Source organism: Raphanus sativus, chromosome 4 (genome assembly GCF_000801105.2).
Source record: "Raphanus sativus cultivar WK10039 chromosome 4, ASM80110v3, whole genome shotgun sequence".
Classification (NCBI taxonomy): domain Eukaryota; kingdom Viridiplantae; phylum Streptophyta; class Magnoliopsida; order Brassicales; family Brassicaceae; genus Raphanus; species Raphanus sativus.
This window is the reverse complement of record NC_079514.1, coordinates 49,096,909-49,111,676: the sequence shown is the minus strand read 5'-3', so window position 1 is coordinate 49,111,676 and position 14,768 is coordinate 49,096,909. Positions and strand designations below refer to the sequence as shown.

At 37.1% G+C, this 14,768-nt stretch overlaps 4 protein-coding genes across 6 annotated transcripts; 3 read left to right on the top strand and 1 right to left on the bottom strand.

The window, feature by feature from the left end:
- Positions 1 to 7: 7 nt before the first annotated feature.
- LOC130511781 (uncharacterized) lies at positions 8 to 2,331 on the bottom strand. The gene is made up of 2 exons (XM_057009388.1): positions 2,177 to 2,331; positions 8 to 1,785 (listed from the first exon to the last, which is right to left on the bottom strand). The coding sequence occupies exon 2, from the start codon at positions 1,778 to 1,780 to the stop codon at positions 986 to 988; it is 795 nt and encodes a 264-aa protein (XP_056865368.1). The 5' UTR covers positions 1,781 to 1,785; positions 2,177 to 2,331; the 3' UTR covers positions 8 to 985.
- A 2,882-nt stretch (positions 2,332 to 5,213) lies between these two features.
- Positions 5,214 to 6,950, top strand: LOC108832327 (VQ motif-containing protein 18). 2 transcript variants are annotated; one of them, XR_008944796.1, is made up of 3 exons: positions 5,214 to 5,809; positions 6,709 to 6,759; positions 6,935 to 6,950. XR_008944796.1 is itself a non-coding variant. In XM_018605822.2 (2 exons), the coding sequence occupies exon 1, from the start codon at positions 5,298 to 5,300 to the stop codon at positions 5,772 to 5,774; it is 477 nt and encodes a 158-aa protein (XP_018461324.1). In that variant the 5' UTR covers positions 5,214 to 5,297; the 3' UTR covers positions 5,775 to 5,809; positions 6,709 to 6,844. The 2 variants fall into 2 exon arrangements, 1 of the variants encoding a protein (XP_018461324.1); XM_018605822.2 differs by lacking the exon at positions 6,935 to 6,950 and having other exon boundaries at positions 6,709 to 6,844.
- LOC108832326 (citrate synthase 5, mitochondrial) lies at positions 6,706 to 10,447 on the top strand. 2 transcript variants are annotated; one of them, XM_018605820.2, is made up of 20 exons: positions 6,706 to 6,759; positions 6,865 to 7,001; positions 7,096 to 7,158; positions 7,291 to 7,332; positions 7,493 to 7,558; positions 7,639 to 7,704; positions 7,845 to 7,958; positions 8,058 to 8,121; positions 8,251 to 8,333; positions 8,409 to 8,461; positions 8,548 to 8,625; positions 8,738 to 8,866; positions 8,987 to 9,029; positions 9,145 to 9,231; positions 9,407 to 9,508; positions 9,699 to 9,806; positions 9,888 to 9,938; positions 10,015 to 10,088; positions 10,185 to 10,236; positions 10,314 to 10,447. In XM_018605820.2, the coding sequence occupies exons 2-20, from the start codon at positions 6,951 to 6,953 to the stop codon at positions 10,404 to 10,406; spliced, it is 1,419 nt and encodes a 472-aa protein (XP_018461322.1). In that variant the 5' UTR covers positions 6,706 to 6,759; positions 6,865 to 6,950; the 3' UTR covers positions 10,407 to 10,447. The 2 variants fall into 2 exon arrangements, with proteins under 2 accessions (XP_018461322.1, XP_018461321.1); XM_018605819.2 differs by having other exon boundaries at positions 6,709 to 6,759; positions 6,935 to 7,001.
- Positions 10,448 to 11,272: 825 nt separating this feature from the next.
- Positions 11,273 to 14,034, top strand: LOC108832325 (uncharacterized). The gene is made up of 3 exons (XM_018605817.2): positions 11,273 to 11,873; positions 11,969 to 12,416; positions 12,966 to 14,034. Exons 1-3 carry the CDS (start codon positions 11,431 to 11,433, stop codon positions 13,851 to 13,853), a joined length of 1,779 nt encoding a protein of 592 aa, XP_018461319.1. The 5' UTR covers positions 11,273 to 11,430; the 3' UTR covers positions 13,854 to 14,034.
- Positions 14,035 to 14,768: the final 734 nt, after the last annotated feature.

The following is a 14,768-nucleotide window of genomic DNA, read 5'->3' as shown; positions in this document are numbered from 1 at the left end:
GCCCACATATATCACCATGTATTCTTTCTAAAAACATTGGTGATTCATTGCCTACTTTTGCTGGTGATGGCCGAGTTATAAACTTTCCTTGAGAACATGCTTTACATGTAAACTCGCCCGTTTGCAAAACTTTTCCGTGTTTCAACGGATGGCCATTCGAGTTTTGCACTATCTTTCTCATCATGACTGAACCAGGATGTCCTAGCCTCTCATGCCAGATTTTAAATGTATCAGTAAACTTCATGTTTACCACGGCATAGGACTCAGTCATGTTTATTTTTGTACAATATAGTCCAGAGGATAACATTCTTAACTCTTCCAATATATGTTTCCTCTCGGACTTAATGCAAAGAAACTCAATGCCATCTTTACTCATAGTCTCAATATGATATCCATTCTTTCGGATATCCTTAAAACTTAATAAGTTTCTATGAGACTCGGGGGAATACAATGCATCACTTATCTCAAATATTGTTCCCCCTGGCATTGAAAATTTCGCTCTACCAGAGCCCATAATAATCTTTGCATTACCAGATATTGTACTTACGCTTCCAGCGTAATCTTTCATTTTGAGACTGGAGAAATATTTTCTATCTTTAATTATTGTGTGCGTTGACGCACTATCTGCCAAGCACATATCTCCATCCAAAGTCTCAAAGTCTGGCATTCTTTCTGAATTTAAAATATTTATAAAACATATATTATTGAACATGAAACAAGAAACATAACATATATCTTACAACAAAAGATAACGATACTATAATACAATAGACTTATATCACATCGATCTTATATCACACATCGATATTTTCTGGCTCAACCAGAAAATCTGATACGTCGAGATGAGTATCATCATGAAAGGATGGCCCGGGTTCATCAGAGATGAAATTCGTTTCACCCCCACTTTTCTCTTTTCCCAATTGGGATTCTCTATATAGATCGGCTAAGTGTCTTGGCGTACGACAAGTACGTACCCAATGACCTTTCATGCCACATCTGTAGCAAACCTTTTCTGTTTGCCTTTTATCATCCCGGCCCCTTTCATTCTCTTGGGAGTCCTTTTAGTTCTTTCATCATACGGACGGAATCTTCTTCCTCGTCCTCTCCCACGACCATGATTTCGACCTCGACCACGTCCACGTCCTCGTCCTCTCCAATTATCATAACTGGATGATGCAACATTCACTTCGGGGAATGGAGCAGATCCAGTGGGACGAGCTTGATGGTTTAACAACACGAGTTGATTATTTTGCTCCGCTACAAGGAGGATTTGCATCAACTCCGAATAACGCTTAAATCCATTCACCCGGTACTGTTGCTGCAGGACTACATTTTCAGGATGGAACGTGGAGAGAGTTTTCTCGATCATATCATAATCGCTTATTTTCTCTCCACATAACATCATCCTTGAAGTAATTCCGAACATAGCGGAATTAAACTCACTTACACTTTTGTAGTCCTGGAACCGGAGATGGATCCACTCGTGTTTGGCTTTTGGTAAGATCACATACTTCTGGTGATCAAACCTCTCTTTAAGAGATTGCCAGAGGTCCCCAGGATCCTCTTTCGTAATATATTCATCTTTTAAACCATCATGTATGTGGTGTCGTAAAAATATCATGGCTTTAGCCTTTTTCTCATCCGACACCGTTTTAGTATTATCGATGGTTTCCAAAAGCCCGCTACCTCTTAGGTGCATTCTTGCACCTACTGCCCAGGTCATATAGTTATTTCCCGTAATATCCAGGGCATTAATTTCGAGCTTTGTCAAATTCGACATGATTACTGTATCATAGAATAATATAAATATAGACGAGGATAAATGCATAATTTAAATGCAGAAATTAAAAGCATAAAATAAATGCAAAAATTAAATTGCGTAAACTTAAATTGCAGAAATTTAAATAACATAAATAAACCACGTGTTATTAACCTTTTCTTTTAATCAAGGTCCGAGGAGGCTTAGCCTTCCATTTTTGACCTTTTATTCACGGAGATAAAACCTACCACGTGTTTCTCTGATCGTGAAGGCTTAGCCTATCTTAACGATCAGCCGGAAAAGGCAACGCCTATCATCCCGGAAAATAAACGGAGAAGGCCTAGCCTCTCATTCCGGAATAATAAATAAAAATTTAAATAAATTAAATATATTTAAAGACATAAATTTAAACATCACCTCGCTTGCTTGGTCTAAGAACGGTTGGTATAAGAGAGCTCGTCGTGCTGATAACGTGTTATGAATAAAAGGTGAAATAAAAGTTTATATATAATTATATATATTGTTTTGTTGGTGGTGAGCAACGTAAAAAAGAGAGAGTATTTGAGTTTGACTTTGATAATATGATTGCACTTATGTTACAATTGAAAGTGAAGTCCCCTTTATATAGGGTAGTAAGTCGGTCTTTTTACCGACATAAGAAGAAAAAGACAAAGTAAAAGGATAAGCATTATCTTTTAAGTGGATAATCATTATCTAAATTTGTTATTATCTTCAACAGTTTAGAGATTTTTGCTGAATTTACATAATTTTCTATTACTATAATAAATCACATGTTGTAGAAATTACCACCCCCATAGAGTTTTATGTTCAAAATGCTTTTGTCTACAGCTATAACAAAAAAAAAATTACAAAAATATCATTAAAATTTTGTGACACATCATTGTTTGACATGTTTATTTAAAAAAAAAACTTTGAGAATTTAAATCTATTTATTAAACCTGTTTTTTAAAAGAAAATCTTACCACGAACGTGGTGTCAGACCCTTTATAATAGAAAGTCCATTTATTAAACTTGGTGTCAAACACTAATGTCAAATAACGTTCTATTCTAGTTGTTTTTTTTAACTATCTTATATTGTAGGAATAAAAATAAATTTGATCTTTAACTTGTTTAATACAAGTGAACAAAAAAACTCGACTGATATGAATATAATAATATTTTACTAACTTGGCTGATGAAATTGTGTGGCCTCTCCGTATGATTATCGGCCGTTTTGTGTTTCTTTGACCTTCCAGGCTCGAATAATGAGTGTAATTGGAATAAAATGAAACAAAAAATCTTGCACGAGGAGACAGAAAGGGCTGAAGGCTTGATGCACCCCAAGGGAGTTCTCACCTTTTTTTGAACAACAGATACTTATAAGAGCACCATTATCGATTAGTTCTCGGTATCTCACATATCTCAACACAAAATAATGTAAATGAATATTTCAAATGTTTAGATACACATCAAAAATATCTCAAATGAAATATTTTAAAACACTTTTGACAGAATATCTAAACATTTGAATTATTCATTTATTTTATTTTGTATTGGGATCCGTGAGATATTAGTATGGATTCTTATATTAAATGCTCAATAGATTGAGAGATTCGAACTCCAACAGGGTTCTCACCATCTACCTGATGTGTTTCTATAACAGCTAGAAAGGTGATGAGTATTTAAATCTGATGGCGTCAAAGAAAGAGATCATTCTTTGGGAAACTTAGGGCATTATTATCGGGACTTCTTATAGAGTCCTTAGTTTATTTAGAAATTAAAAATAAAAGAAAATGGTAATAAACATAAGGACGTCTTTTAATTAAGAAATTTTTGAGATGGTCCTTAGTGCTACCTGGCAGAATGCGATTGGGTTAAGAAGAAAGGAGAGAGAGAGAGGGAGAGAGAGACCCAACGAAACCATCGCTGCTTGAGGACGAAGACGGCGTAGAGCAATCCAGTCACAAACCCTCTAAACCCTACTCTCCCAACCACTCCAGCCTCCAGGCAGAACACGGCGGAGCAGAATCCGGCGAAGCCCGTGGTGGAGACGAAGAGCGCAATGCGGAGGAGACGCGAGAAAATCAAGCCTCAGGTTCGTGTATTTTGATTTGGATAAGTGATGAATGAAAAGTAAAGCTTCCACATTTCTCTTAGATCATTCAAGGGTTTGATCTCGAATTGACTCAATGATTCAATTTATTGGTTGAATTGTTCTAGCTAGGAAAAACTGTGTAAAGTTCATCCTTTTAGGCTCAAATCACTAGCGGTGTTGCTTTTGAGATGACTTAGTGCTAGAAAGGAGTATATATTGTATTTGGGATTTTATGGTTTATTAATGCAGCAGCTATTAGGGTGGCCAGCCTCCCCTCTCTTCTCTTCGCGCTACAGCGGCTAAAGCAGCAGAGCAGCAGAGAAAAGAGTGCGTGCGGGAAATCTACTTGTACAAGCTTGAATGCAAGGTCAGTAAAAAGAAGCAGCAGCTGCTCAAATGCTTCCTATTCATCTTCCAGTCATTAGTGGGGATCACATGTCACTGATTTAACAGAGGAAGCTTCTTTCGAAAGTAGATGTAGTAAAAGAAGTTGCAGCCAAGGCGATCAGGGTCCTTCGTCTTCGTCCAGAGATGAACCGATATCTGGTCTCATGAAATCATCAGAAACTTCACCATCCACTGCAAACCAAGGCAGAGAAGAAGCTGCAATGTGGGAGTGTGCAGAATGTACCTTATTGAATCCAGTAAGTCTTGAGATTGTTTTTCGAATTGAGACTTCATGCTATCTAATCGGTTAAATTTGTTTTATGTCTTGTTTTCTTGGAGCAGTAGTTGGCTCCAATATGCGAGCTATGCACTGCAGCAAATCCAAAGGAAAAGGAAAAGGAGATGAAGCACAAAGTCTGGTCTTGCAAGTTCTGCACGCTTGAAAACAGGGTGAAGCTGGAGAAGTGTGAGGCTTGTGGTCAGTGGAGATACTCGTATGGACAACCATTGTCGACTCCTGCTCCTAATGTCAGCACTTGAGGGAGTCTTTAATGTTCTAAATGACAATAAGTTTCTCCATGTTATGTTAGTGACAAAAGAAGTTGGATGAGATAAAGAATGAGTTGTAGTCCTACCAATAATCTAAACTTTTGGAATTGTCCTTAATTTTGTCTCTTAACATAGAAATAATAATAAAATAAGTTAAGGAACTAAAAATTTTGTCCTACCAATAATCATGCTCTTACAGTTTATTAAAATCAAGTTGTTGCTATGTGTGTAATGGAGGTCCATTAACTATTTCTTCCTAAACTTCTTAGTATTTTCATATACATTTTTTGATAAGAAGTAATTTCATATTAAGCTTGTAGTTAATATATGTTTTTTGACCAACCAACAATGATATTTTATTTTAGTTATCGTCATATCCACAACCTTTTTTTGTGTATATATTACAGGCGCAGATAATCCAAAACATTTGCATATCATATCTTAAGCAACAATATAAGAAACCTCAAATCTAATCCAAACAAAATCCAAATCATTTCTTTTGTCTGAATGGTGAGAAACTCAATGAAGACTGAGCACAATCTTGATCATCATCTTCCTCATCAAAGCTTTAATGGAGATTATTCAAAAACTTTGGTTCCCATGAACAAGAACTCCCAAATAGTTACCAAGATCAAGCCTAAGATCCGTATCATCCATATCTTTGCGCCGGAGATTATTAACACTGATGTCAAGAACTTCCGTACACTCGTCCAAAGTCTGACCGGAAAACCGAATATCACCAAGACCAGTAGTAAGAAAGAGACGACGAGAATAAATATTCCTGCGCCACCGCCTCCACCTCAAGAATCAGGCCAAGAGCAAACGGCGGAGCATGTTAACATGATTATAGGGAGCCATGTGGTGAAGGAAGAATGGGGCTCAGATTCAAACACAAACACTTACTTTGATTTAGATGGTTTTATTGATCTTGATGAAGACGACAACATATTCTCAAGTCGATGGTTTGATCTTCAGCAGCAATAAATAAACTCAGACACACCTTCCCCTAAACTCTAGAGGTTAGGTTATAATTTTATTTTATTCTCTTTTTGGCAATGGTTAGGTTATACTAATATTGTGATTTCTATTAGTTATGATGATTGAAATTATTTGTTCGATTTGGGATGTAACAAGTCGTGACTTGAAGCATTGACCATCATGATGCACGAGATTGAGACTATCATCATATGGGTAGAGGTATATACAAATGTTTGAGCTTTTATTTAACTTGGTAGGCTGACTTTGCTAAGAAATAGCAAAGAGTTTAACATGTTAGACTGATTTTGCCAAGAGTATGTTTGAGATTTGGTCACTTGATCATGTAAAAACTCCCATGTAATTTGTGTAACACGTTATACTCAAGCATGCTTGTATTTAATTCTTTTGATCTATTTGTGATTGACTTAGCTTTGCGCAAGTTTTTAAATATAGAACGCGAGAATGATGTTTTTTGCTTCTTCTTGTTCTTCTTTAATTTTTTTTTTGCTAAGAAATTGTTTTGTTTGAAAGAGAGATGATTATTGGAATAAAGTTACAAACAACAAAAAAGGTCAAGGTCCACGATAACTATAAAATTTTGGATATTATGTTGTTCTTATCTCTCAGTCAATAATATATTCAGTTCATGTTTGGGATGACACTATAATCATGACTCATGAGCTATACTATTAGGCCTAGATATCACCAAACTGCTACCTTTATTTTAGGCGTTAGAATAGTAGCGGCTGCTTCGAATCTTGGAGTCACGGAATTGGATGATGCATAATCCCATAACTAACCGACCTGAACCAAATATAACCGGATCGGTTTTGCTATTCAATTAGTTTATTATTCCGGTTTAGTAGTAAGAACCCGGTGTTGGTTTGGTTCTGTTGTATTTTGTAGTACCTAATTGGTCACAGAAACACTTGTTCCTCAGGTTGCAAAATTTTCATCATCTCTCGATTGTTCGCTGAACGTGAAATCTCCGGTATTAAGATCTCTAAACGCTTTCTCTCTTCCCTTTTACATCCCACTATCTCGGAGAATTTCTATTTTGTTTTGTTTAGTATCTAAAGATCTCATAACCAATCAGTCTTGTTTAGTGTCGCGATGGCTTGAAACCCTAACGGATCAGTCTTGTTTGAGAAAAATGTGGTGATCAGGTGTGAGTTTTGAAGAATGGTGTTTCTTCGTGGCGTATCGGCCATTTCAAGGCTTCGATCTCGAGTGGTGAGTAGATTATAGGTTTCCTTGTTTGTGTTTTTATTTAACGTTTTTTTTGTTATTACGAGAATCGAATGATGATCGGATCTAATATAAGCAGGTGAAGCAATCTTCACTAAGCAACTCCGTTAGATGGCTTCAGACGCAAGGCGCTTCCGAATTGGTAATTTAGGTCTTTTTACGTGTTAATATTTCATTTTGAGATGAAAAAGAAGTGAAAAGCCTTTTTTTATTTGGCTGTTTTCTTTTTCTAATATTATGTGTTGATGTTGGTTTTAAAAAAATGACAATGCAGGACCTGAAGTCTCAGCTGCAAGAGATCATTCCAGAACAACAGGTTCTTCCTTGTCTCTGATTCAACTTGTATATTTATTTCTAAGTTAGGGCAGTCTGCATCAAGTGAAGCTCTTTTCTTTTCTTTTTTTGTTTGCTGTCTTTTTCATTTCACAACTCTATTTTAATTTGCTGTCTTTTTCATTCACAACTTCCTATTTCAGGACCGTTTGAAGAAACTAAAATCACAACATGGAACTGTCCCAGTGGGGAACATCACTGTTGATATGGTATGTATTCTAAAGGAATCTAGAAGGCATTCTCAACTCATATATATTATTCACTCTACTATATGCAACATTTTTGAAAGGTACTCGGTGGAATGAGAGGGATGACTGGTTTACTCTGGGAAACCTCACTGCTTGATGCAGAAGAGGTATGTATATATATATACTTTTGTTCATAGGATATTAGATTATATAACATATGATCTTCTGTTCATAGATTTTTTTGTTTTTTAAAAAAGAGGGATTTTTAAATGTATTTGTGTAACACTTGCTCTGATCTTTCTTTCAGGGGATACGTTTTAGAGGCATGTCGATTCCTGAATGCCAGAAAGTGTTGCCTGCAGCTCAGTCTGGAGAAGAGCCCTTGCCTGAGGGTCTTCTTTGGCTTCTTTTAACTGGAAAGGTCGGATTATCTTAGCATTTTTACACAAAAAATGTAACATACTATACAGTTCCTTTCAATATATTATCCTAAAGTATAGTTTTCCCTCTTTTTATTTAGGTGCCAAGCAAAGAGCAAGTTAATGCATTGTCTAAGGAGTTGGCTCATCGTGCCACAGTGCCAGGTTTTCTGTTCACCTCTCCTCTGTCTGTTTTGTAACCTTAGTTCAGATGTTTATAACTTTGTTATATGAAATGTTATGGTTGTTGAAAGCGTGACAACTCTAGCTTATACTTAATAGTATATACTGCAGATTATGTTTACAAAGCTATCAATGCTTTGCCTTTGAGTGCTCATCCAATGACTCAATTTGCTAGCGGCGTTATGGCCCTCCAGGTAGATGGCTCTGTTCTCAACTAGCTTAGCCTATTAGAGAAACTAACATCTTATCTTGTTAAATTGTTGTTCCAGGTTGAAAGTGAATTTCAGAAGGCATATGAGGAGGGTGTTGTTCATAAGTCAAAGTATAAACATGATCAATTTATAGTCTTTTTTTTTCTTGACTGTCTTATAGCAGCTGGTATCATAACAACTGCTCTTTTCCATGCAGGTATTGGGAGCCAACCTTTGAGGATGCCCTCAACCTGATTGCTCGTGTTCCTGTTGTAGCTTCGTATGTTTACCGGAGGTTAGATTTTGCATGCCTTTTCCCATGTGTTTAGCTTCTGGACTTTCTAATTTCTTGGATTGTTTTCTTCCTTGTTAATTTTCTTAAATTTACATTCTAATTTATATTGCAGGATGTTTAAGGATGGTAGCATCATTCCATTAGATGATTCTTTGGATTATGGTGCTAATTTTTCACACATGCTGGGATTTGATAGTCCTCAGATGAAAGAGCTCATGAGGCTTTATATCACCATTCACAGGTTGGTGTTGGTTGGTTCTAGTATGTTATGATTCTCCATTATTTTACCAACCTTTTACAAAAAAAATTATAGCATCATGATCAAGGATTCTTTTTCTTTTAAACTGTTTTTTTGTCTTAGTGATCATGAAGGTGGAAATGTTAGTGCTCACGCTGGTCACTTGGTATGTACTTCTTGCTACTTGGTCTTGTTCTTGATACATGCTGAAGTGAAATGTTTCGAAATATTTTTAGACATTTCTGACAGTTCTTTTTGGCTGATAATATTTACGCATTTAGGTTGGGAGTGCCCTCTCAGATCCATATCTTTCATTTGCAGCTGCGTTAAATGGTTTAGCTGGACCACTCCATGGTTTGGCTAATCAGGTACTCCTAGCTTATCTATCTCCTTAATATTGTTCAAATCTACAAATATATATAGCAGATATATAGTTCCAAGAAGTGACTCTTACAAGCTGGTAAACTTCTGATATTATTATTCTACAACTGATAGTTAGAGTTGATACAACTGAGAATTGAATCTTTACTCTGTTTGTTCCAGGAAGTTTTGCTATGGATCAAATCAGTTGTGGCGGAATGCGGGGAAAATATATCAAAGGAACACCTGAAAGATTATGTCTGGAAAACGTTAAACAGTGGCAAGGTACAAAAAAATGATCTGCTTTGCCTTTTGAAACTATAGCTGATATGATCTTAGTGAATAATAACAGACCATATGTATTGCTTGCTAGTCATGACATGCCAATTATATTGTATGAGTAATGGATGAGAGAATGGCTTGTTTGTTTTTGAAGGTTTTGCAAGGATTTATAACCAAACATTTGTCTTTGCAGGTAGTTCCAGGATATGGCCATGGTGTTTTGCGTAAGACGGATCCAAGATATGTGTGCCAAAGAGAATTCGCCTTGAAGCATCTACCTGATGACCCTCTTTTTCAGCTGGTAACTCCTTTTCAAATTTTACTTTTTCGACCATGGTCTTGAATTTCTAGTATTTACACATATCATTTACCAACTCAATAGGTTTCTAAGCTTTATGAAGTTGTGCCTCCTATTCTAACCGAGCTAGGAAAGGTACCTATATTTCCATCATTAATTACTTCATAATAATGATACCAGATTTCTCATTCTCTATGGTTTTATGAATCAGGTCAAGAACCCTTGGCCTAACGTTGATGCTCACAGCGGAGTGCTTCTCAACTATTATGGTCTAACAGAAGCAAAGTAGGAATTGTAATCTCATTTAAGTGTGACTTGGCTCGGACATTCTTTTACCTGAATATAATGACATTTTTGTGTGTGTGTGTGTGTCAAATATAGATACTACACGGTTCTTTTTGGCGTCTCAAGGAGTCTTGGAATCTGCTCACAGGTGATACATTAAATCCACATTTAGTACAGAGCATTAGATCCATCCATCTCATCTTCTGGCTTTATTTTTGGTTTCAGCTGATATGGGACCGAGCTCTTGGACTGCCACTTGAGAGACCAAAGAGTGTAAACATGGACTGGCTCGATAAATTCATGAGCTTGAGCCGCTGAGTTAATAAACCTGACGTGTTGGCCAAGATAACCAGCCTTCTCTTCCATTTGATGGGTATCTTTAAGCACATTTTTCATAACGATGATTCGCTTTTCTTAATTTGGAATTGTCTTCTGAAAATGAAATAATGCCAACAATTGAATAAACGGTCTTTCTCGGATTGCAATACACTGAATTATTGCTCCACATCATTGACAAACAAGTTAACCTATTGGCTCTCAAGCTTCCATCCATGGATTTGTTTTTATTAGTCTTAAGTCAATGAGTAGAGTACGAGGTCGCACACTAAAAACAGAAGAGGGCTAGAGCCTAGAGGAGTCGTTGAGTCGTACTCTTTATCTTTGTGTGTGTGTGTGAATTAAATCATTTAATTATTTAGTGGTGGGCTTAATTAAAATATTTTAAATCATGTAATCAAAGTCATGTACCGTATATATTAGTTTTGTTTGAAATTTATGGTCCTATTTTATAAAAATCTTTAATATCAGTTATGTAAAAATCCGGTCCGGTTGGTCCAATCCTTTCAAAATTAAGCTAAACCAGTTTGTGAAAAGAACCGTATCCGGTTCAGTCTATTGAAGGGCCAATACATATTGTTAAAGCCCATATCTCTTTAAATATTACGTCCAAGCCCAAGTCACACATGGATGAAAACGAATATTTCATTTTCAATAACCCTCGAGGGATATTCCGGTCAATAGACCTACCTTCCGCCTCCCTCCCCTTCCGTAGACGGTTGCACACGAAGCAATGCAACTATCAAGTTAGCTGACCCGACCCGACCCGACCACACCCGACCGGCCCGTTATATATACATAGAATGGGTAAAGCAAATGTGAAAATCTTGTACGTAGTAGGTCTATGTCATTTCATATTTAAGAGAGAAAAAATTAATCATCATTTTCAAAAGATTTTATATATAAAGTGTTTCAAAATCTAAAACAGAGCTAGATATATAATTTTCTTTAAAAAAGAAAATCCATAAAACCTGCGACCGTGTTGTTACGCTAGAGAACGGAGAGGATGGTGAAGAAAGAAGACGCAGCAACATCGAACGGCATGAACGACGACTATACTACCAATATACATAGTTCCAGTGGTTCTGATAAAAATCGTAACGGAGACGGTAACGGTAATCTCAACCAGATCAGTCACGTATGGGGAACGTGGGAGGAGCTTCTGTTAACATGCGCCGTTAAACGCCACGGTTCCAAAGATTGGGACTCCGTCGCTAAGGAGGTTGTTTCCCGGAGCTCTCTCAACGCCTCCGCTCCGAGTTGCAGGCTCAAGTATCAAGATCTCAAGCGTCGGTTCCAAGATTCCGTCGACGACGACGACGACGGACGAGGAAACAACGGAGCTGTGGCGGAGGATATAGACGGCGAAATCCCTTGGCTCGAGCAGTTACGGAGTCTTCGCGTGGCGGAGCTCCGGCGAGATGTTCAGCGATGCGACGAGTCGATACTGTACGGTGGAATCTCTATATCTCCGCCGCTGGATCTGAGTTTTTTTTTTAATTTTTAAAATATTTTAAATTAAAATTTTGAAATGTTTTGATTAGGTCGCTTCAGTTAAAAGTTAAGAAACTAGAGGAGGAGGAGAAAGACGGAGACGGTAAGCCAGATCTGGAAGACGACTCCAAGACAGTTAGATCGCTGCCGTCGATGAACGAGTCCAACTCCACGGCCTCCGCCGATCACGAGCGATTAGTCGGTGATAAAACGGTCGAGAATTCGAGTAATCCACATCCCGATCATACGGCGGCGGCGGCTGTGGAGGAGGAGGAAGAAGGAACGGTTAGTAGAAGATCGGGAATGAGTCACTCTGGCGAGTTGGGCGAGTCGGGAACGTCCACTGTTAATCGGAAGAGGAAAGGCAATATCTACGGTGGAAGCGGCGGTAATATTAAACCGGACGGGAATCAATCACAGCCGTTGATGATGGAGATCGTTAAACTGATTCGGTCTCATCCGCGCGGATCCGTGTTCGAAACCCTGCTTAAGAGCCAGGTAAGCTATTACCTTATTTTCCTTGATTTTCTTAATTACGTACATTTTTTTACCTTATTTTCTTACGTTACGCGATCAAATTTTCTCCATGCTATTTATTTGCCAATCTCCATGGTTTAAATTTAAAAGTAATTTATATAAATGATAGTATTTAATTATTTATCCTTTTAAGACTGACAGCAATTATTCTCAAAATTCTCTCGCAGTAAATTGCATTCTATTAATAGAATACTATTTTCGTACGAAAATATTTTCAGAAGATGATTTCATTCTAAAATAAAATGTATCTGTATAAGACACATGGCAGCTTCCCGTTGAAGCATGGCTTTGTCGTGTGTTTTAGGATATGGTCAACTTATTGCCTTTCAAGCAGCCCTTTAAGCCTAAAAGTGTTTGGACATTAATTGGGCCCGTAGAGAAGCCTATTACTTAAGAAACCTATTGACCTTCAAGCAGCCCTTTAAGCCGACAGTTTTTGGACTTTAACTGGGCCCTTAGTGAAGCCCATTACTTAAGAACGTTTTTGTGTCTTACTTTATCATCTCGCAGGAGACTAACGATTACAAGAGAGTGATAAGGCAGCATATGGACATCAAAACAATAGAGAAGAAGATGGAGAAAGGATCATATGTTTCTTCAAGTCTTTCTTTTTACAGAGACCTCAAGCTTCTCTTCACAAACGCCATTGTTTTCTTTCCTACATCTTCCGCAGAGTCCGTGGCTGCACACGAGCTAAGAACCCTCGTCTCCAACGAGATGAAGAAAACTACTGGAATATCGAGTCATCGCGTCATCAAATCAGAGGGTGGATCTTTAATCTCTAAACAGAAATCTTCTGCTCCACCTCTTGTTGCGTGTAAGAAGAAGAGCTCTGTTTCGGAGAAAACGTTACCTTCTTCTTCAAGCTTTAAACAAAAAGATGAGAAGAAAGTTTCAGAGGTGAAGGATGTGACTAGAACTACTACAAGAAGCTCGAGGATAACGAGCAAAGGTGTGGAAGTTGTTGCCAAGGATACCAAAATGGGAAGAGCCAAAAACAATAACAAGAAACAAACAGATTCATCAGAAGATGATGCTGATGAGAAGGAAGAGACTCCTAAGATAGAGAAGAAGAGAGCATCAGAGAAGAAGAAGAGTGTTGCTGAGTTCTTGAAGAGAATCAAAAGTAACTCTCCACAGAAAGGAAAAGAAACAACAAGTAAAGATCAGAAGAAGAGTGATGGAAACGTCAAGAACAGTAAAGCAAAACCAAGGGAGCTGAGGAGTAACAGCACGGGTAAAAAGAAGGCTGGGGCAGAGAACAATGGTAATAAGAGTTCATCAAAACGAAAACAATCGAAAAAAGAAGCAGAGGAAGTGACTGCTGTAGCTACAAGAAAACGAGGTAGAGAATCAGGCAAAGACAATCAACAACCAAAGAAAAGAAGCAGGGGATAAGAACCGATTCGTAATTGGTTTAGTTATTGTACATTTGATATGCCAGAAATATTCATCAACCCTCTAAGCATTAGTGTTTAGGAGTGATTCATAGATCTTGTTAGGTATATGTTCTCATAAATTACCCGTTTTTGTTTAACCTATGTTTTTCTTGTTAGATGGTATATGGTTGTAAATCTTACAGACATGGTGTTTTTTCCTTGTCTTTGTTAGTTTAACAAAGATTCGCAAAACCTGACACTAACTAATGTCTTTGACGGGAGACTTGAGGCCCAAAACAATTAAAAAAAAATATCATTGTGTTAAGCCCTTTTGCCAAAATTGTACCTTTGAAGTTTAGCCTTAAGCTTATCTTAAGAAAATTTACAATCAAGTGAAAATGCTCTGGCCTTGGATTTTAGGATATACAATCAGATGCTTAACACTTATATTCTTACTAGTATTGACCCCATGCTATGCATGGGAAAAAAAATCTTGTTACAAAAGACCAAATTTCAGTTATATCCAAAATTACCTTTAGCAAAAAAAAAAAAATCCAAAACTACATGTAACAAAGAGACACTATTGTATGAAAGCAAATCAAGAGATAATATCAGTAGCAGTACAGCTTAATTAGTGTATGCTATTATACCTTTAAAATATATATGGCATGCATAAATGAAGAACTCATATACTACTTTACTAAAACATCAAACGTGTGTCCATTTAATTTTGTCTAGAATTTGATCACCATTTCCGTGGCAGAATTTTTGCTTCTTTTCAATACTTGAAGTTCCTACGCCCTACAGCAGTACATAAACCAAAATTTCTCATTGAGTATCAAAGTATTGACCGTAGAATTAAAAAAAAAAACAGATCAAGTGTTGAATTAATATAATTGCTTTTACCTTTTATCAAAATCAGTTCCACATATTG

Bases quoted from the DNA above. Each gene is read 5' to 3' on its own strand.
- LOC130511781 (XM_057009388.1), bottom strand. From the start codon at position 1,780: ATGTCGAATTTGACAAAGCTCGAAATTAATGCCCTGGATATTACGGGA.
- LOC108832327 (XM_018605822.2), top strand. From the start codon at position 5,298: ATGGTGAGAAACTCAATGAAGACTGAGCACAATCTTGATCATCATCTT.
- LOC108832326 (XM_018605820.2), top strand. From the start codon at position 6,951: ATGGTGTTTCTTCGTGGCGTATCGGCCATTTCAAGGCTTCGATCTCGA. The intron at 8,122-8,250 runs GTTTTCTGTTCA...TATATACTGCAG, and splicing joins TCATCGTGCCACAGTGCCAG to ATTATGTTTACAAAGCTATC. The intron at 9,807-9,887 runs GTAACTCCTTTT...CCAACTCAATAG, and splicing joins ATGACCCTCTTTTTCAGCTG to GTTTCTAAGCTTTATGAAGT.
- LOC108832325 (XM_018605817.2), top strand. From the start codon at position 11,431: ATGGTGAAGAAAGAAGACGCAGCAACATCGAACGGCATGAACGACGAC. The intron at 11,874-11,968 runs GTACGGTGGAAT...TGTTTTGATTAG, and splicing joins CGATGCGACGAGTCGATACT to GTCGCTTCAGTTAAAAGTTA. The intron at 12,417-12,965 runs GTAAGCTATTAC...ATCATCTCGCAG, and splicing joins AAACCCTGCTTAAGAGCCAG to GAGACTAACGATTACAAGAG.